Source organism: Pinus tabuliformis, chromosome 7 (assembly GCF_031772625.1).
Source record: "Pinus tabuliformis cultivar Carrire ecotype Pingquan chromosome 7, CPIR1, whole genome shotgun sequence".
Lineage (NCBI taxonomy): Eukaryota > Viridiplantae > Streptophyta > Pinopsida > Pinales > Pinaceae > Pinus > Pinus tabuliformis.
Genome location: NC_142293.1, coordinates 331,211,626 through 331,228,473, shown reverse-complemented (window position 1 = coordinate 331,228,473; position 16,848 = coordinate 331,211,626). Strand labels below are relative to the sequence as shown.

Here is a 16,848-nt window from a genome sequence, read left to right as displayed (position 1 = left end):
TTGGTGAAGCTATTGCTGACAGGGAGCTCACTCTCATTGCCCTTGGAGGTCTTCCTCCTGAATGGCATGTGTTCAACACTACTATTCTCAATAACGACATAATTCCAGGTTTTGAAGAATTGCTGACTAGATGTTCTCAAGAAGAAACAAGGATGATGGAATTGGAGATGCCTTTGAATAGGAATAATCCTACCACATTCTCCGCTCATGCCAAGAGGAAGAACAATGCAGGTTCAAAGAAGCAAAGTCAAGGAAGATCGAGATTCAAAAATGGAAGGAAGGGAAGATGCTTTGTTTGCAACAAGTTTGGTCACTATGCCAGGGAGTGTCCAAATAGAAGGGACACATCTCATGATGATGATCACAATCATTCCAGGGGCAACAACAACAACAATCAAAGGAATGGTAGGTGAAACAACAAAGGGAAAAGGAATGCTTTCGCTACTCAACTTGGAAATGATCGAGCTTCTAAAAGAACAAGAAACTCTAGGCATGATGAGTCTAATGTTGTAAATTCTAATCAAAATGAATTTTATCTTATATCTGCCCTTTCTACTGCCTCTCCCGTGGATACTTTGGGAAATTGGTTGATTGATAGTGGTGCCTCAAGGCACTTCACCAGGTACAAGGAAGCTCTTTCAAATCTGATAGAGAAGGATACAAAGTTGGAAATTATCCTTAGAGACAATGCCACCTATCCCGTGAAGGGAGTTGAGAATGTTATCCTTCAATTGGATCAAGGTAACACCGTTCATCTTCAAGAAGTAATATATGTACCTAATCTAAAGAAGAATCTAATGTCTATCTCAACGATGGAAGACAAAGGATTCAAGGTGGCATCCATCAATGGAAAGGTATGCGTGTGGAAAAGAAATTTCAAAGAAGCATTTACTCTTGGATTCAGGGTTGATAGTTTATATCAAGTTGGAGGAAGTCCACTGGGAGTCATGTCTTGCGACACATCTCTTCAATCCGAACTATGGCATTGGAGGTTTGCTCATCTTCACTATAAGGCTCTACCTGATGCAAGGAAGATGGTTACAGGTATGCCCGAATTCAAAATAGAGCATGAAGGTGTATGTCAGGGATGTGCCGAGGGAAAACATACAAGGGGACCATTCCCCTCAAGTGATAGCAAGACCACAAACATTTTGCAATTGGTTCATTCTTGATCTATCTGGTATGTTGCGTGTGACATCATTAGGAGGATATTTATATTATGTTGTCTTTGTGGATGACTTCTCTCGCAAAACTTGGATATATTTCTTGAAGGAGAAGGACGAAATATTGTCATGGTTTTGTACCTTCAAATCCTTGGTGGAAAATCAAACAGGGAAGAAGATCAAGATATTCAAGATCGATAATGGAACCCAGTGTGAGTCAAATGAATTCAATGACTATTGTAGGGAAGTTGGCATTAAGAGGGAGACTACTACTACATATACTCTTGAGCAAAATGGTGTCGCTGAAAGGAAGAATCGTTCCATTATAGAAGCCACTCGTGCCATGCTCCATAATCAAGGACTTCCAAAGTTCCTAGGGGGAGAAGCTGCCAACACTGCTGTGTACGTTCAAAATCAATGCCCTCATCAAGCATTGGACTCCGAAACTCCCGAAGAAGTTTTCACTGGTAAGAAACCTGATGTTTCTTATTTTAGAATTTTTGGTAGTCATGGGATATACTTTCATGTGTCGAAAGAAAAGAGAAGTAAATTGGATGCATCTGGGAAGAAAGGAACTTTTGTGGACTACAGTGAAACTTCTAAGGCATAAAGAATCTATGTGCTTGGTAAAAGAGAAGTAGAGTTGAGTCATGATGTCACCTTCAATGAGGATGCTGCCCTAAGGAAGATTAGCAACCTTCCTATTCTAAGGAAGGACAAAGAAGCAGATGTAGGAAATCAGGGAGATTCGCAGGATGAGCTGATGCCCGATGTTGAAGAACCGATGGATCCCATTGATCATCCTCCTCCTCCAAAAGGAAACCCTCATGGCTGAGGGAAACTCTCGAAGATGCTGAGAGACATGTTGCATCGAGGGGGACATTTCGTGAAAGCAAGAAGCCTCATATGTACCATGGGTACTTAACTGCTATGAGCACCATTATTCAGTCTGAACCTTGCTCATTCGAAGAAGCTGTGAAGCAACAAGTATGGAAGGATGCTATGAACAAAGAGTACGAGTCAATTATGAAGAATGATGTCTGGGATGTGGTCCCTAGACCCCAGGACAAATTTGTTGTCACCTCTAAATGGCTCTACAAGATCAAGCATGGTGTTGATGGAAGTGCTGAGAAGTTCAAGGCTAGATTTGTTGCTTGAGGCTTCTCTCAAAAGGAAGGTGTAGATTATGATGAGATATTTGCACCCGTTGCTCGCTACACCACCATCCATTCGATTATAGCCCTTGTTGCCTCGCAAGGATGGAATCTACACCAGATGGATGTCAAGACTGCCTTCTTGCATGGTTCACTTAAGGAGGAAGTCTATGTAGAACAACTTGAGGGGTTTGAAATTCAATATTGTCAGACACATGTATGCAGGTTTAAGAAAGCCCTTTATGGGTTGAAGCAAGCACTCCGAGCTTGGTATGAGAGGATCGATAGCTATCTGATGAAGCTGGGATTTACAAGAAGTGAAGCTGATCTGAGCCCTTACTTTAAGGTTGAGAATGATAGACCTCTCGTCTTGGTACTCTATGTGGACGATCTCTTTCTAACAGGTGCAAACCCTCTTATTCATCAATGTAAGAGAGAGTTGGCTTCCGAATTTCATATGAAGGACCTAGGATTGATGCATTACTTCCAACGGTTGGAGGTCTGGCAAAAGCTAGGGGAGATTTTCCTTTTTCAAGGAAAATATGTTGTGAAGCTACTTGAAAGATTTGGGATGGTGGACTGCAAGTCCGTGACTACTTCGATGGAACTTAACTTCAAGAAGTTATGCGGAAGTGTTGCTGAGCTCGATTTGGGAAATCCTTCTGAGTATCGTCAACTCATAGGGGCCCTGATGTTCTTGGTGAACTCCCGTTCAGGCATATGTTTTGCAGCAAGGAAAATATGTTGTGAAGCTATTTGAAAGATTTGGGATGGTGGACTGCAAGTCCGTGACTACTTCGATGGAACTTAACTTCAAGAAGTTATGTGGAAGTGTTGCTGAGCCCGATTTGGGAAATCCTTCTGAGTATCGTCAACTCATAGGGGCCCTGATGTTCTTGTTGAACTCCCGTTCGGGCATATGTTTTGCAGTGAACACATTGAGTCAGTTTATCGTCGAGTCTCATCATATACATTGGATTGTTGCCAAGAATATCTTGAGATATCTTCGGGGCATAATCACTTATGGACGAAGATACACTACAAGGAATGTGAGCCTTCATGGTTATTCTGATGCAGACTGGGTTGGCAGTGTGGTGGATCGTAAAAGCACATCAGGATGTTGCTTCTCTCTAGGTTCTGCTTCAATATTATGGATGAGCAGGAAGCAGAAGTCAGTTGCTTTAAGCACAACTGAGGCTGAATACATTGCTGCTAGTTTGGCCTCCTGTGAAGCTGTCTGGTTGAGGAAGCTCTTTAGTGAGCTGTTTGGACATGTGCTGGATACCACCGTGATCTTTTGTGACAACCAAAGTGGGATTCATCTTTCTGAGAATCCCGTGTTTCATGATTGCTTCAAGCATATTGATATCAGGTACCACTTTATCTGGGAATCGGTATATGGTACAACAGGGAGCAATAAGGCTCCATTATATTAGGACAGATGAGCAGGTTGTCGATATTCTTACGAAGCCCCTCGGGAAGGTCAAATTCTTAACCTTCCGTGAACGACTTGGAGTCGTGGAGAGACCCTCTTATGAGGGTCCTGTATGAGATGGATAGTGAGCTCTGGGAGCTCCGGGGGGCTTGGGGTACTTCTTGGAGCGATGAGCGACCATAGGGTGACTCACCCTCCCCTAGTGGTGCGCTGTGTATAGGGTGAATGGTTCACCTTCCCTTGTGATACCCCATGGTGGCATATGCATAGGCTGAGTGGTTCACCCTCCCCTATGGCATATGAGCAGGATGAATGGTTCACCTTCTCCTGCTGGCACATCCTACCCATGCAGTCCGGGACTCATGGGAAGTACCTCTCATCTGGCCAATGAGTAGGGAAATGAGGATAGGGACCATAGTACTACCGATGGACGCATCGTGTACTACTATACTCCCTATGCTAGGATGTTGATATTGATTTGGGATCAATGGAAACTGACTATGGGTCAGTTAAGAGTGGTATGACACACTCTTTGTTGTTGGAGACTGACTTCGGGTCAGTGGAGAATGGTATGATACATTTTCGATCATTTCTTCTTTCTATATGGGTCAACAGAGCAGAGCAGTGCAGTGACAGGAATGGTACATATTGTCATACAATTTGGCAGGTGATGTTCTCCCTAGTTGAGAGGGAGTGTTAAATTTGGAAATTAGGGCCAAACATCACTTTGGACAACTCTTATGAGGCAGTTGATATTTTTCTTGGATTCCTCTTTCCAAGAGGTGCAGGATTGATCTAAAGATCATCCCATTATGACATTTACAAATAAGTTATGAATTTATTTTGATTATGGACAAATTGTCAAGGTCGGCCAACCATCAAATTAGCCTTCTCCAAGCCTTCAATGTTGCATGTAAATACAAGGTGCCTCCTCCTCATTTTGGCATCTCATCACATTCATCTTGATTGGGTACAGATTTCTGGGCCTCTTTTTCTCCACACGTGCGAAAGGAAGACTGTCTTTTCTAGTTGCTGCGTTGACCAAATTTGACCAAAATTTCAAGAGGTCGACTTTGACCAGCGTTGACCTTGTTTGACTTTGGTTTTGTGAGGGAGACTTCTGTTTGGGCAGGGCGTTGTTTTTGGCACAAAAACCGAGGCAACTTGCATTGACCAGTGTTGACTGCCCTAATTCAGGTTGCTGCGTTGACTTTTTGTTGACCAGATTTGACTGGTTTTTCGGACTGTTTTGGGCTGCATTATCTTGTTGTTGGAGGTTGAGTTGACCAAGGTTGACCTCGCTGTTTTGGAGGTCAATTTCAGCTCTGTTGACTAGCGTTGACTTTCTAGTTAGGGCTTTCTGCTTCTACTATTTTGACTGATCAGTTTGGGCAAGTGAATATTGTAAATTGTACTCTCTCTCTATTGAACTTTTGAAGAAATATAAGAAGAATTGATCAAGGGTTTCCCCACATTGGGGTTTGTCTCTGGCTGGTGCCATATCTTGTGTCCTCTTATGTTGGCTTGTCTTCTACTGTTATTGTTTATGTTCTATTTGCATTTTACTATCATGTTGATGTCATTGCTATACTGGATATAATATTGGGCTAATAAAGAAAATTGAAGTAAAATTGTTATCCTAAAATTAACAACATACAAAGATGCCAATTAGATTCCAATTATCACAAGATCAGATCTAAAGCTTAAATGTAGGAGTGCTTTAGGCATCAAATTCCAAAAATTTTACAAATTTAGAGTAAACCACACAAGTGTTAGATCTCAATAGTCAAATCAGAAATAGTACTTGAGAAAATTTTCAGCACTTATTAATGTTATGACAATAGTAGAAAAATCACTTTAAATTATAAATTTTGTCCAACACATGAAGTACAAAACTTTCCAATGACCAACAAAAGTAAATTTATGTGTCTAACTTACTTTATGATGATGTATTCAGTAATATTTTAGATTTGTAATAAGTTATTACAATAGTAAATTGACCCATAGATCAACAAGCTAGTGATGTCAGAATCAATGCCCAATATACCCAAAATCTAGTAAAATTCAACCAGCTTGAAAAAATCAAATTTTTAGTGTTTTTAGAGGGTGTGATTCAGAATATTTCAGATATGATCTATTTACTACAACAGTAAATAATTGACAGATCAGCAAGCTAATGAAACATAATCAATGCCAAAATTGCCTAGAAATAGGAAAATTTCTCGGAAACTGAAAATTTCAAGTTTTAGACCCTTATTACGTGTATGCTTAAGAGATTTCAGATCTGAAAACTTCAGTTATGCAGTAAATTCCAGTGAGCATAAAAGTTAGATTTAGGCTAGATCTAGGGTGCCTAAGTGGCCAAAATTTATGAAAATGGAAATTTTGCAATTTTAAACAATTTTGACCATGTAACATGTGATTTTAGGGCTTAATTGTTGTTGATTTGACTGCTGTAATAAATCAGAGATAAAACTAGGGTTTAGAGGTCAAAACCTAGGCCTCAAGCCTTGTTGAAGCACTTGCCCAAGTGGCCCAAAATTTTTGGATAAAGATGCCACTTAAAAACCATAATTTTGAAGACCTTAAACCTGCAAAACCACCAAGGAAATAGTCTTAAAAATTTAGATGAGGGTTTAGGGCAGATTAGGGCAGAAAATGACAAAGGAAGGGAAATGCTAGGCCAAGGAAGGCCAACATTGGGGGATAAAGAGGCTAGGAAGGCAAATCAAAGGCTGAAATGGGAAGAGAAGGCCAAAAAAGGTCAACACTGGAGGAGGAAGAGACCCAATGGCTTGATGTTGGGGCAAAGGAGGCTCACCAAGGAGGACACTGAGGGTTTGAGCCTTGAGGGGCTAAAAGCCCACAACAAGCCTAGAAGGCTGCCTTCTAGGGTGAAGGAGGCAGGCCGAGGCCTCTTAGGCCCACGGCTAGGCCTAAAAAGGCCTAAAACCCTTGACACAGGGCCAAATAGGGAAGGCCAAGGCCCCTAGAGGCTACGACCAGCCCTAGAAGGGCCTAAAAATGTGACGCTGGGGGCTCTAGGGGTGACATTGGCCAAGAGAAGGTTGACGCTGGGCTTGGAGGGGCTGGATCTGGTCCCGGGGAGGCAAAAAACTGAAACCCTTGTCTCAAAAAAATTCTTCCTTCGTTGGATCTGAATTTTGCCGCACAATCTTTAGTGAATAGCCTTGCAAAATTGTCTAGAGACTAGATCTTACCCTCAAGGGCCTAGATCTAGCTCTTCTTCCACTTGATCCCTTGATCCAACTTGCAAAAATGAAAATAAGACACCCAAACCCCAAATATATACAAAATACTAAAAATCCCCAAAACCCAAGTTAGAAAAAATAATTTACAAGTTAGATCTACAAAATTATTCACAACATCTACAAATATACAAGGGTTTTAAAAATTTTAAAATTTTGAGAAAATATTTTTATGGAGTTTTTTCTTTTGAAGAATGGCTAAAAGTACTTTAGAAACCCCAATGTATACTATAACCTTAACGAAGATTTAATCCACCATATAAATATTTGGAATCCAAGCAACAATGATTCTTGCCCAAGTTTGTGAACTTGGCGATCAATGATTGATGTACCTGCAAGCACTATGAATTTATCTCAAAATAATTTGTTAGATCACATGGGGAACCAAACCACCTAAGATTAGCCCAAAATTACCAATAGTATGGTTTTATCTCCATCTAATGAAAAAACAAAATTTTCCAATATTCAGCACAACATAGAGATGCCCGTAGTCAGCACATACCACAAATCAGTGAGCAAGAACACCTTGAATTGCACCCCAAAGTTTTTAATATGATCGAAAAAATAGTTCTCAATCGGACAATAGTTACAAAGCTGCTTCAACAGAATTTTTTAGCTAGAGATCAAGATGCTAGAGACTCAAATGACTCTAATTTATAGATTTATCTTCCAAGTGGAAAAATAATGGCTAGTTTATTTGATCCTTGTCAAAATAATTTTGGCTGTTGATAAACAGTTAAAGATCTTTTAATCTTGGCCCTTGATTTTTTATTTTTGAGGAATTTTCGAGTTTATCATTTAATTCCATTTTTATTATTCAAAATTAATTATTTTGAGCTAATTCCCTCAAAAATTTGACTTTGACTTAATTACCAAGGTCCAAGGGTCCAAATTTTCTTGAAATATACAATATTCTCTTAGTGGAGGACTTATAAAAATTGATTATTTTAGGACCTACGAATTTTTCCACTTGGAGAATTATTTTTCCTAAAGCAATTTAATTTGACTTTAATTAATTAATTTTCTGACTTCGGATCTAATTTTATTTTGCTAGAAAAATTAATTAATTTACACGAGGGGATTTAATTATTTTCCATCCTCTAATACATAAGGTTTTACATTTACAACCCTCAAAGGGGGAATAGTCATTTGGCTTAGACCCTCAAGGCACATAACCCATCTGCGACACAATATGATCTAGTAGACCAAGTGATTTGTAATAAAATAATTAACCCAATTAGCTTAAATTATTCACAAATCATTTTTATATCAGACTCGACTAAAAGCACTAGCACTCACCTAAGATTCCGACAACAAATTTCCCCCTAGCTTTGGGGTTTAAGCTGGAGGGAAAAAACTTTTTTGTTTAGCCGTGTCTAGAAACAAAGGTAATCAATGAGGTTAAAAATCCTCCTAGGATGGAATTCGTCATCAAAACTATAGGCTTATGAAGGTTGTTACATATACTCAAGGTCTTACTAGGATCATTTACATCATATAACTTGCAGAATGGGTTTACAATGACATGTAAACTGCTGATAGATGACCCGATCATGTTGAAAAAATTGGACACTTTCGCTTCCTTGGAACTTTGACAAAATGTGTGCAACAAAACCAAAAGTGGTATGATACATGTAAGCGAAAAGAACATCATTTTGGAATATAACCTGCAATAAAATGAGCAAGAAGAAAGAATGGGAAAGAGTAGGAGAGGGAGGAGAAAAATACAAACAAGAATGGCAAAAAATGAGGGAGTTTGGGGTTTGCACTTACCTGTGTAGCTTTTGTAGATGAAAGCACTTCTTTACTCCTCCTTCACTCCTCGGTCTGCCCTTATCAGCCCCTCTATGTGCGATTATTTGTCCTGGTGACTCTCACGTTGAGCTTGTACACCACATGGTGGCCATCTGACCTGCAACACTCGACCTGCCTGACGAGGCCTACGGTTTGAAAAAATCTACATGTCGGCTTGGTTAGTCATTTCCTGTGCAATGACTCTGTGCACGTCGACTCTCCTTTGTTGGCCCTTCTCTCTGTGCACGTCGACTCTCCTTTGGTGGCTCTTCCTTGCTGCTATGTTAGCTGTCCTTGTGACTTGAGATTGGCTGTGGCTTTGTGCCACTCTGCTGCATGCCTTGTTGCTGCAATCTCGCGACTAGCGAATTATACGGTGCATTCCAGTCTCCCTCGATAGCGTCCTGAGCGACTTCCTTTGTTGAGCAGCTCCGTGTCGTGCATGCTAGTCTTCCTCAATAGCATCTTGAGCAACTTCCTTTGTTGAGCAGTTGTGTGGCCTTGTTGGCCCGCAGCCCCTGTCTGCGATGTCTGTTGTTCTACCTTTGCTGGATCCTCCAACACTGCCTGCCTCTCTACCTTCGCCAGAGCATTGCACCTGTTGCCAACTTGTTAGTCTTGGTGGCAGGTTTGACAACCTGCTATTGTCAGTTATAAGTGACCCCTCCAACCTTTTTTATTTTTTAATTAAATCTACCTCAGTCGCATGATTTTTTCTTTCTTTTAGTTTTGGTTGTTGTATGGTAAATTTTCATTTATGGCCTGTGAAAATTTATGGTGCATATGGTCACTGGCAAAACTTGGCCTGTTGATGCTTGTACGGACTTAGCGCCTTGAGATCGGTTCTAAGTGTTTATCGCTTCGATACCATGATAATTTTTCTGTGAACCTAGCACCCGACAATGGACTCTTAACCTAGCAGATTATAGATCTATTGAATAAATGCACAACTAGGTTCTTAACACAATTAGCAAAAGTAAACTTATACCAATCTCAATCATATGTGACACACAAATTTTGGCCAATAAAATTAGTTCTTCATTAAATCTTAATCAGAATCTACTTGGGCTCCCGTCCTGGGATAATGGCCCAACTGAAGAAAATACAATTACAACATTCCCTGGATCCTAATCTAGCTTATCAGGACCTAGATCTATCTCGGATCTCCTTGGCTGATCTGGATCTCCAATGCTGCACTTTCCTCATACCCAATATACTAGAATGGAAGTCCTTCTCCACTCGCCACTGCCATGTGCAAATCCCACACAAATTACCTTGTGGACACCACCATGCAGCATTAGGTCAATAGCCTTTGTGGACAGTGGCTTAAGCATGGGCATGGATGGGCACATGGGATGGCAGCTCAATTCCTGCTAAATTAATTTTACAGGTTAAGTAAAAATCACTTGCTAAATTCTTGAATCACTTTGGAGTCTGAGTTTCTACAGTTTCTTCTCGTTTCGAAAAAATAACTAAAACTCAAGCTTAGGCTTTAGGATGAGCTCCCTTACTAGATGATTAATTTGAAGACCCAAATGAGTTTTATCAAAAATTATGAACAATTCCATGCCTGTTAGATCCCCTAGAATTTAATGCTATTGAAATACATGGTTAACCAATCCCTATGATCTTCCAATCACTGATCTACATATTTTTTTTTGGGCTAAGCCACAGCATCTCTACTATTGACATGACAGTTACGTACATGATGATTAGAGTTGTTGGTTATTAACCATGGTTTTATAAATGAAGCATAAACCAAGGTTGACACGCACAGAAAAACTCAAACTATTGCACCTATGTGAAAGTTGTTGTTCATATCTCTAATAAAGGAAATGGATCTATGCTGCAAACCAGGATATTTGTAGTCTGGATAACTTCTTCCTTGTGTTTTTTGTAGAAGGTAGAACTTTGGTGTTATTTCAGAAGCGGTGAAGTTTTTACTATACATTCATGTTAGTCATGAAGCGACTCTGCTGCTTCTATTTTGGTGAAGCATATTTTGGAACTTGTGTTGGTGGAAAAAGATCATTTCTTAAGTGTCAACTTGCTCAATTTAGAATTGTACATTACATTTGCCCTTGGTTATTGTACTGGGAAAATGGTTATGTTTTATTGTTATTTTTTTCCCATCTGTCCACTAAAAACAATTTATTTTTGTAGACCAAAAACTCATACAGTTTAGGAAATAAATAATCTCTGAGGGTGACTGAAAGGAATAGGCTAAATGGAAAAATTACCTTATATTTCTCACTTTGTTTGTGCAGATATCTGATCAGGTACTTGATTCAATTTTTTACCTAGATGCTGGTTCAGCAGAGGCATTTCAATATATTGGTGGGCTTCCGGTACTGTTGGAGCTTGGAGCTCGGGCTGTTTGCAGTCTGGAGCATGCATCGCCCCTTGACGTTGTATGCAGCTTAAAACTTACATGTGTGCTTCAACAAGTTACTTTCACATAAAATAATTTACTGATTAACCTGTTGCTAAATTGTTTGTGATTTCCTTTTATAGGTTATGCAACAATTGACTAATTTACTATCAATTTTCTCCTTGCATTTTGCTATAATACAGATATTATAATATCTTTATTGGTATTAAGTCTCTTTTTACACTTTGGCTCTACTTTTCAAGAGCTTATCCATTTTATTGCTATAGGTTGAGCATTCTCAAGTGGGGTTTTTTCTTAGATTATCTTGAAGCAACTTTTAAGAATACCTTCAAGTTTTGTATTTGAATCAATAGATGGTCATTTGCTTATATTAGAGAAGCTAATAAGAACTGAGATAATAAGTCTACTTGTGGGGTGTGATGCCAATGTAGATATTCAACAATGAAACAAATATTTAAACCATGATGATACTATGAAGCCAGGATTTGTATTCTAGTGTAAAATAATAAAGGCACTAGGAAACAACTCTTGAAATCCTAAAAGTTATTGTTTTATAATAATTTCTTCCTTTTTAATGCTTCCATCATCCTCCAGGTTTTTCAATCAATCATGGCTTATCGTCCTCAATTTGCTATAAGATAAGATAAGATAATTTTATTAATTTCCAATGAATGACCACAAAAGTAGGTCAATGGGACTTGTTGTCGCTTAGATTGTATAGGCATTGCGACAATGACTCAGGTTGGTGGCTGTCACTCTGATCCCCCACCTTTTCGTTCTAGTTGTCTCCCAACAACAGGGTATGGGGGGTAGTCCCTATGGAAATGTGAAGATGAAGGACAAGTTGTCAACCAGCGAGCCCAGGAGACACGATTGAATGGCCTAGCTACTTGGTTAATTTTAGCAAGACTTAAAGGTTAGATTAGATTAAATGTGAGACCAACGCCTTATGGAGTCAAATTCTGGCTTTATATTAATTAGAGACCAAGTAACCAGATGAACAATCACTGCTTAGATGCTTAACTATCCTAGATGAAGTGCAAATCCTAAAAGCTAGGTGAAATGCAAAATCTTAGTTGATTTTAAGTTAAATGCCTATTCTAAGTGTAACATTCCTCTTAACTGTTTTAGAACTAGTCTCTAGAGTAGGTTGTGTGATGGAAGCCAATGGGAAGCAAGCAAAGGCGTGATTAATGATACCTTCCCTTGTGTTCCAACCACCCGATGCCTTCGACACTGCAAACACTGTGGCTCTAACGACTACAAGGTCACTGTGTTAACCACTAAAGAGGGTTTAAGTTCCTCGAGCTAAATTGAGAAAGGATGGCCCTATATATCTCTCAACCAACATTAAATTATTGATGCAACTAGACCTAGAATGTGGTGCAAGATGGATTGGGTGATTCTTAAGGAAAGATTATTTAAGTTGTTTAAGTAATTAAATTATGACTTGATCCTAAGTTATATCACCAAGTACTTATCAATGAGATCACAATCTTAACCACAAGAAAATGTGCCAAGTTACCAAGTGCCAAATAGATATCCATAATATACAATTATTCAACAATTACAGGATGTGCTCAAATCCCGTAATAACTTGTTCAATGATAATTGTAGCACTTAGAATAATTTGATCAATCTATAACAAGATACCAATGATTAATATCACAAGATTATTAATGCTCTTACTTCAAGACAATGCCACAATGATTATTACTTGAAACAATTAGAGATCTCCAAAGATATTTTAGCAAGTTAAATGCCAATGTTGCTTGACTCCAATTACCAAGAGATATTTGTTGGTCAATAATTGTCATTGATGAAATATAACTCTCTTGATGGAAATTGATTTGATGACATATGATGTCATGGTTGGAAGTCACCAAGGATGATGCATGGTTGATGACATGAATACCACCATGATCACATGGAAAACTTAGATGGCACACCATGATGAGGATCATTATGATGAGAGCTTGGAGTCATGATGATGACACACTATGATATGGGTTGTCTGCATAAAAAATTCATGCACAGTCACAAAACAATTAAATTTGGACACCTTGGAGGCATTCTTTCAAAATGGATCCTAGACCATCTTAAAGAGGATTTTTTCCTCTTTCTAACAAGCCTTTATTTGCCCCGAAACTCCCAGTGGTTGATGAGATATTGATTTTTTAAAGTTTAAAAGAATATAATTAATATGAGCCGACCTGTACAGTTGGCACTCAAGTCGGCCTCTCTCCATAAGACATGTCTGTTCATTCTAAAGACAAATTCGTATAAATACAAGATTGGACTGTTCATTTTTAATTTTCAGCTTCAGTGAGAAAAACAAGAGATATAATCATAGATCACAACTTATGAACTAGACCACCGAGGAGCTTCTAAAGGCTACGTTTGTTTGGGTTAAAGTTTATAAAAAAGCCTTCGGACCTGTGACAACAAGATACACTCAGACCTCCTACTGTGATTCTCAGGCTATCTCTGTGGTGAAAAGAACTCGGTTCTGTGACTACATAAAACAATGATCTCGGTGATGCTTGTTTTTTAACTACAGTACACATTTTGACATTAGACTGTAATCCCTGTGTACCTCTCTCATTCGACATCAGACTGGGTATCTCTCTCATTTGACATCAAACTGGGTATCTCTCATTTGGAATCAGACTGTAATCTTTTCAGATTGTTCTTTCCTCGGGCCAGTTGCAAAACTGCACCTCAGCCTCACTACAGAGAATTGTGTTTCGAATTGTTATTACAATAAATTTAGATCTTGGACTGTGGCATGGAGGTGCAATAATTATCAGCAGCAAAGGCGTCTCTTAGCATTCAGAATAAGTGACAGTAGATTGGAATGTCATTTGAACAGTGGGACAGTGACAGCACAACGAAGCAAGTGATGAAACAATGAAAGTTCACAAGCAATTTTGGAGTTTGAACAATGAAGATATATGTCAAGGACATCCAAGTAAGTACTACTCTCCTTCTCTATTAAAAGAAGCAAATAGGATTGGTGTCCTAGGGGTTGGTGCCCCTAAACACAAGGTTGGAGCCTTGAGAAGAATAGGGTCGAAGCCCTAGAGGTCAGAGCCTCATTAAAAAGTCCAAGTTGGTGCCTGGAACTTTGAAGGGTTGGTGCCCTCAACTATTATTGTACTCAATTATTTGAATAAAACGATTGAAGTCCTCTCTTGATAAAGTTATTGTTATTATTTATCTCATTCTGATTATAATTGTGAAGAATCTAACTGGTAAAAAGAACAATTGAAAAGAAATATTGATTCACCCCCCTCTCAGTATTTCCAACAATTGGTATCAGAGCCAGCTTCTTCATTATCAGCCTAACAGCTGGAAGAAGGATTCACAGGTCACAATGAAGAATCAGGAAATGACAGGAAAGATTCCCTTGTTTGATGGTACAAACTTTGGTTTTTGGAAGAAGAGGATGTCCTACTATTTAATGTCTCTTGGACCTGAAGTATGGCAATCTGTTTTGGATGAGTACAAAGCTCCTCCCACTCTTCTGACTGATCAAGATGGAAGGAAAGCTTACATTGCAAATGCCAAAGCATTAAATTCCATAACTAGTGGAATTACTGACTTTGAATTCACAAAAGTCATGGGCTATGATTTTGCAAAACAAATGTGGGACAAGCTCATTGCTTTATATGACAGGGACTCCAAAGTTAAGAAGGCAAAGCTCCAAACTCATAGAAGGCAATTTGAGAGTCTTAAAATGGATGACAAAGAAGACATTGCATCATTCTTTCTCCGAGTAGCTGAAGTCATCAACTCACTTAAAGGCTTAGAAGAAAATATTGAAGAAAGCACAATTGTTCAAAAGGTCTTGAGATCTCTTCCAGATAGATTTGACTCCAAAGTAAGTGCCATAGAAGAAATGAAGGATTTGGATACTTTAAAAATGGATGAACTTCATGGAATTCTCATTGCTTATGAAATAAGAAAAGAAATCCCAAATTCCAAGGAAGCAACATTCAAAGCTTCAAAATAAAAAAAGAAGGGGAAGAATTGGAATACTAGCAGTGATGACTCCGATATTGAATCTGAACTTGCACAGTTTGTATGAAAGCTAAGAAAAGGATCCAAGCTAAAAGGTAAGTATCCTCTCATTTGTTTTAAATGTGGAAGGATAGGTCACTATGCTGCAAAATGTCCTCATAAATATGATAGTGATGATGAGGAGGAATATAAAAAGGGGATGTTCAAAAAGAAAGGTTTTAACAAGAAGAACTTCTTCTCCAAACAAGACGATTTTGATGAAGATGAATTCGTGATCACCAAGAAGAAATCAACTAAAAATATCACTTTTCACAAAAGAAATGATGATGAGTTAGATGAGGAAAATGACTATGCTGGAAGCAGAGAAGTATTATTCATGGCATTTACAAATGATGATGACTCCAAACAAGAAGGCAAAGGAAATGTGGATGAGTTACTAATGAGTGCCATTGAAGAAAATGAGAAATTACGAAAGAAGATTATTTCTCTCAAAGTAGAAAAGGAGGAAGCAAAAAGGAGGGAAGATTTCTTGAACAATAAACTAAAAGAGAAAGAAGAGATTTGCGAAAAACGTGAAACTGAAATTGTTTCACTAAGAAAAGAATTGGATCAAGTTAAAAGGAGTTGGCAAAGCTCTCAAACACTTGATAACATCCTTAATGCTCAAAGACCTCAATATGACAAATCTGGGATTGGTTTCAAAGGAGAATCATCAAGTACAAAGGAGAATGTGAATAAGGAAATCCAAAGAAGTTATGCGAACATTCTTTCTAGTCGTCCAAAAGAAGAGAAGTCATCTCACCAAGAACATAAGTTTACCTTTATCAATCCTAGGAATGAAGGAAGGACGACCCCAAGGAAGAATACTACCTCAAGTCAAGGCTATTCTAACAGGTACCAATCAATCTTTCTTGGTTATTGTTTTTATTCTAAAAACTTTGGTCATCAAGCCAAGCATTGCAAGGCTCGTAAGGACAATGCTTCAAGAAATAAGAATCAACAAAGTAAGCCACTTGGCCTCAAAGAATAAGGACAAATCAAGATTTACAACTCTTTTGATCCTTTGGCTAAGTATGATTCAAGTTGCTCATCGTGTAATGATTATGGTCATGATGAACAAAGTTGTCCATTCAAAAGGGAATATCTACGAAAGGATGAACCCGCTATTGATAAATGTGGCTTAGCCGTATATGCTCATAGTGATGAAAATCAATGGTTCGTAGACAGTGGATGTTCAAGACACATGTTAGGTGACCGAAAGAAATTTACCTCCTTAATCAAGAAAGATGGAAATGTGTCTTTTGGAAGTGGATCTGCCAAGATAGCTGGAAAAGGAACTGTCGCTCTTATCAATCGAAAAGGAAAAGCCCAAAATGCATTGTTGGTAGAAGGACTCAAACACAATCTTTTGAGTGTGAGCCAACTTTGTGATCAAGGACACAAGGTTGTCTTTAGCATGAAAGATTGTGAGATAAGGAGCTCCTCCTTAGGTAAACTTATAGCTAAAGGAATAAGAACATCAGATAATGTATACATTTTGAACAAAATTCAAGAAGATAAATGTCATCATTCAACGTCCATTATTATCATTGTAAACCCAAATTCTACAAATTATTGT

At 38.6% G+C, this 16,848-nt stretch overlaps 1 protein-coding gene across 5 annotated transcripts in view; it reads left to right on the top strand.

Moving 5' to 3' along the window:
• The window catches only part of LOC149247303 (vesicle docking protein), a 135,786-nt gene that overhangs the window by 33,439 nt on the left and 85,499 nt on the right, over positions 1–16,848 (top strand). For 4 of the 5 annotated variants that reach the window (XM_089458171.1, XM_089458169.1, XM_089458170.1 and 1 more), the window contains one exon: positions 11,083–11,226. In XM_089458171.1, the coding sequence (XP_089314297.1) occupies positions 11,083–11,226 (144 nt within the window). Of the gene's footprint in view, positions 1–11,082; positions 11,249–16,848 lie in introns of those variants that run through there. The other variant, XM_089458173.1, reaches the window with a different exon arrangement.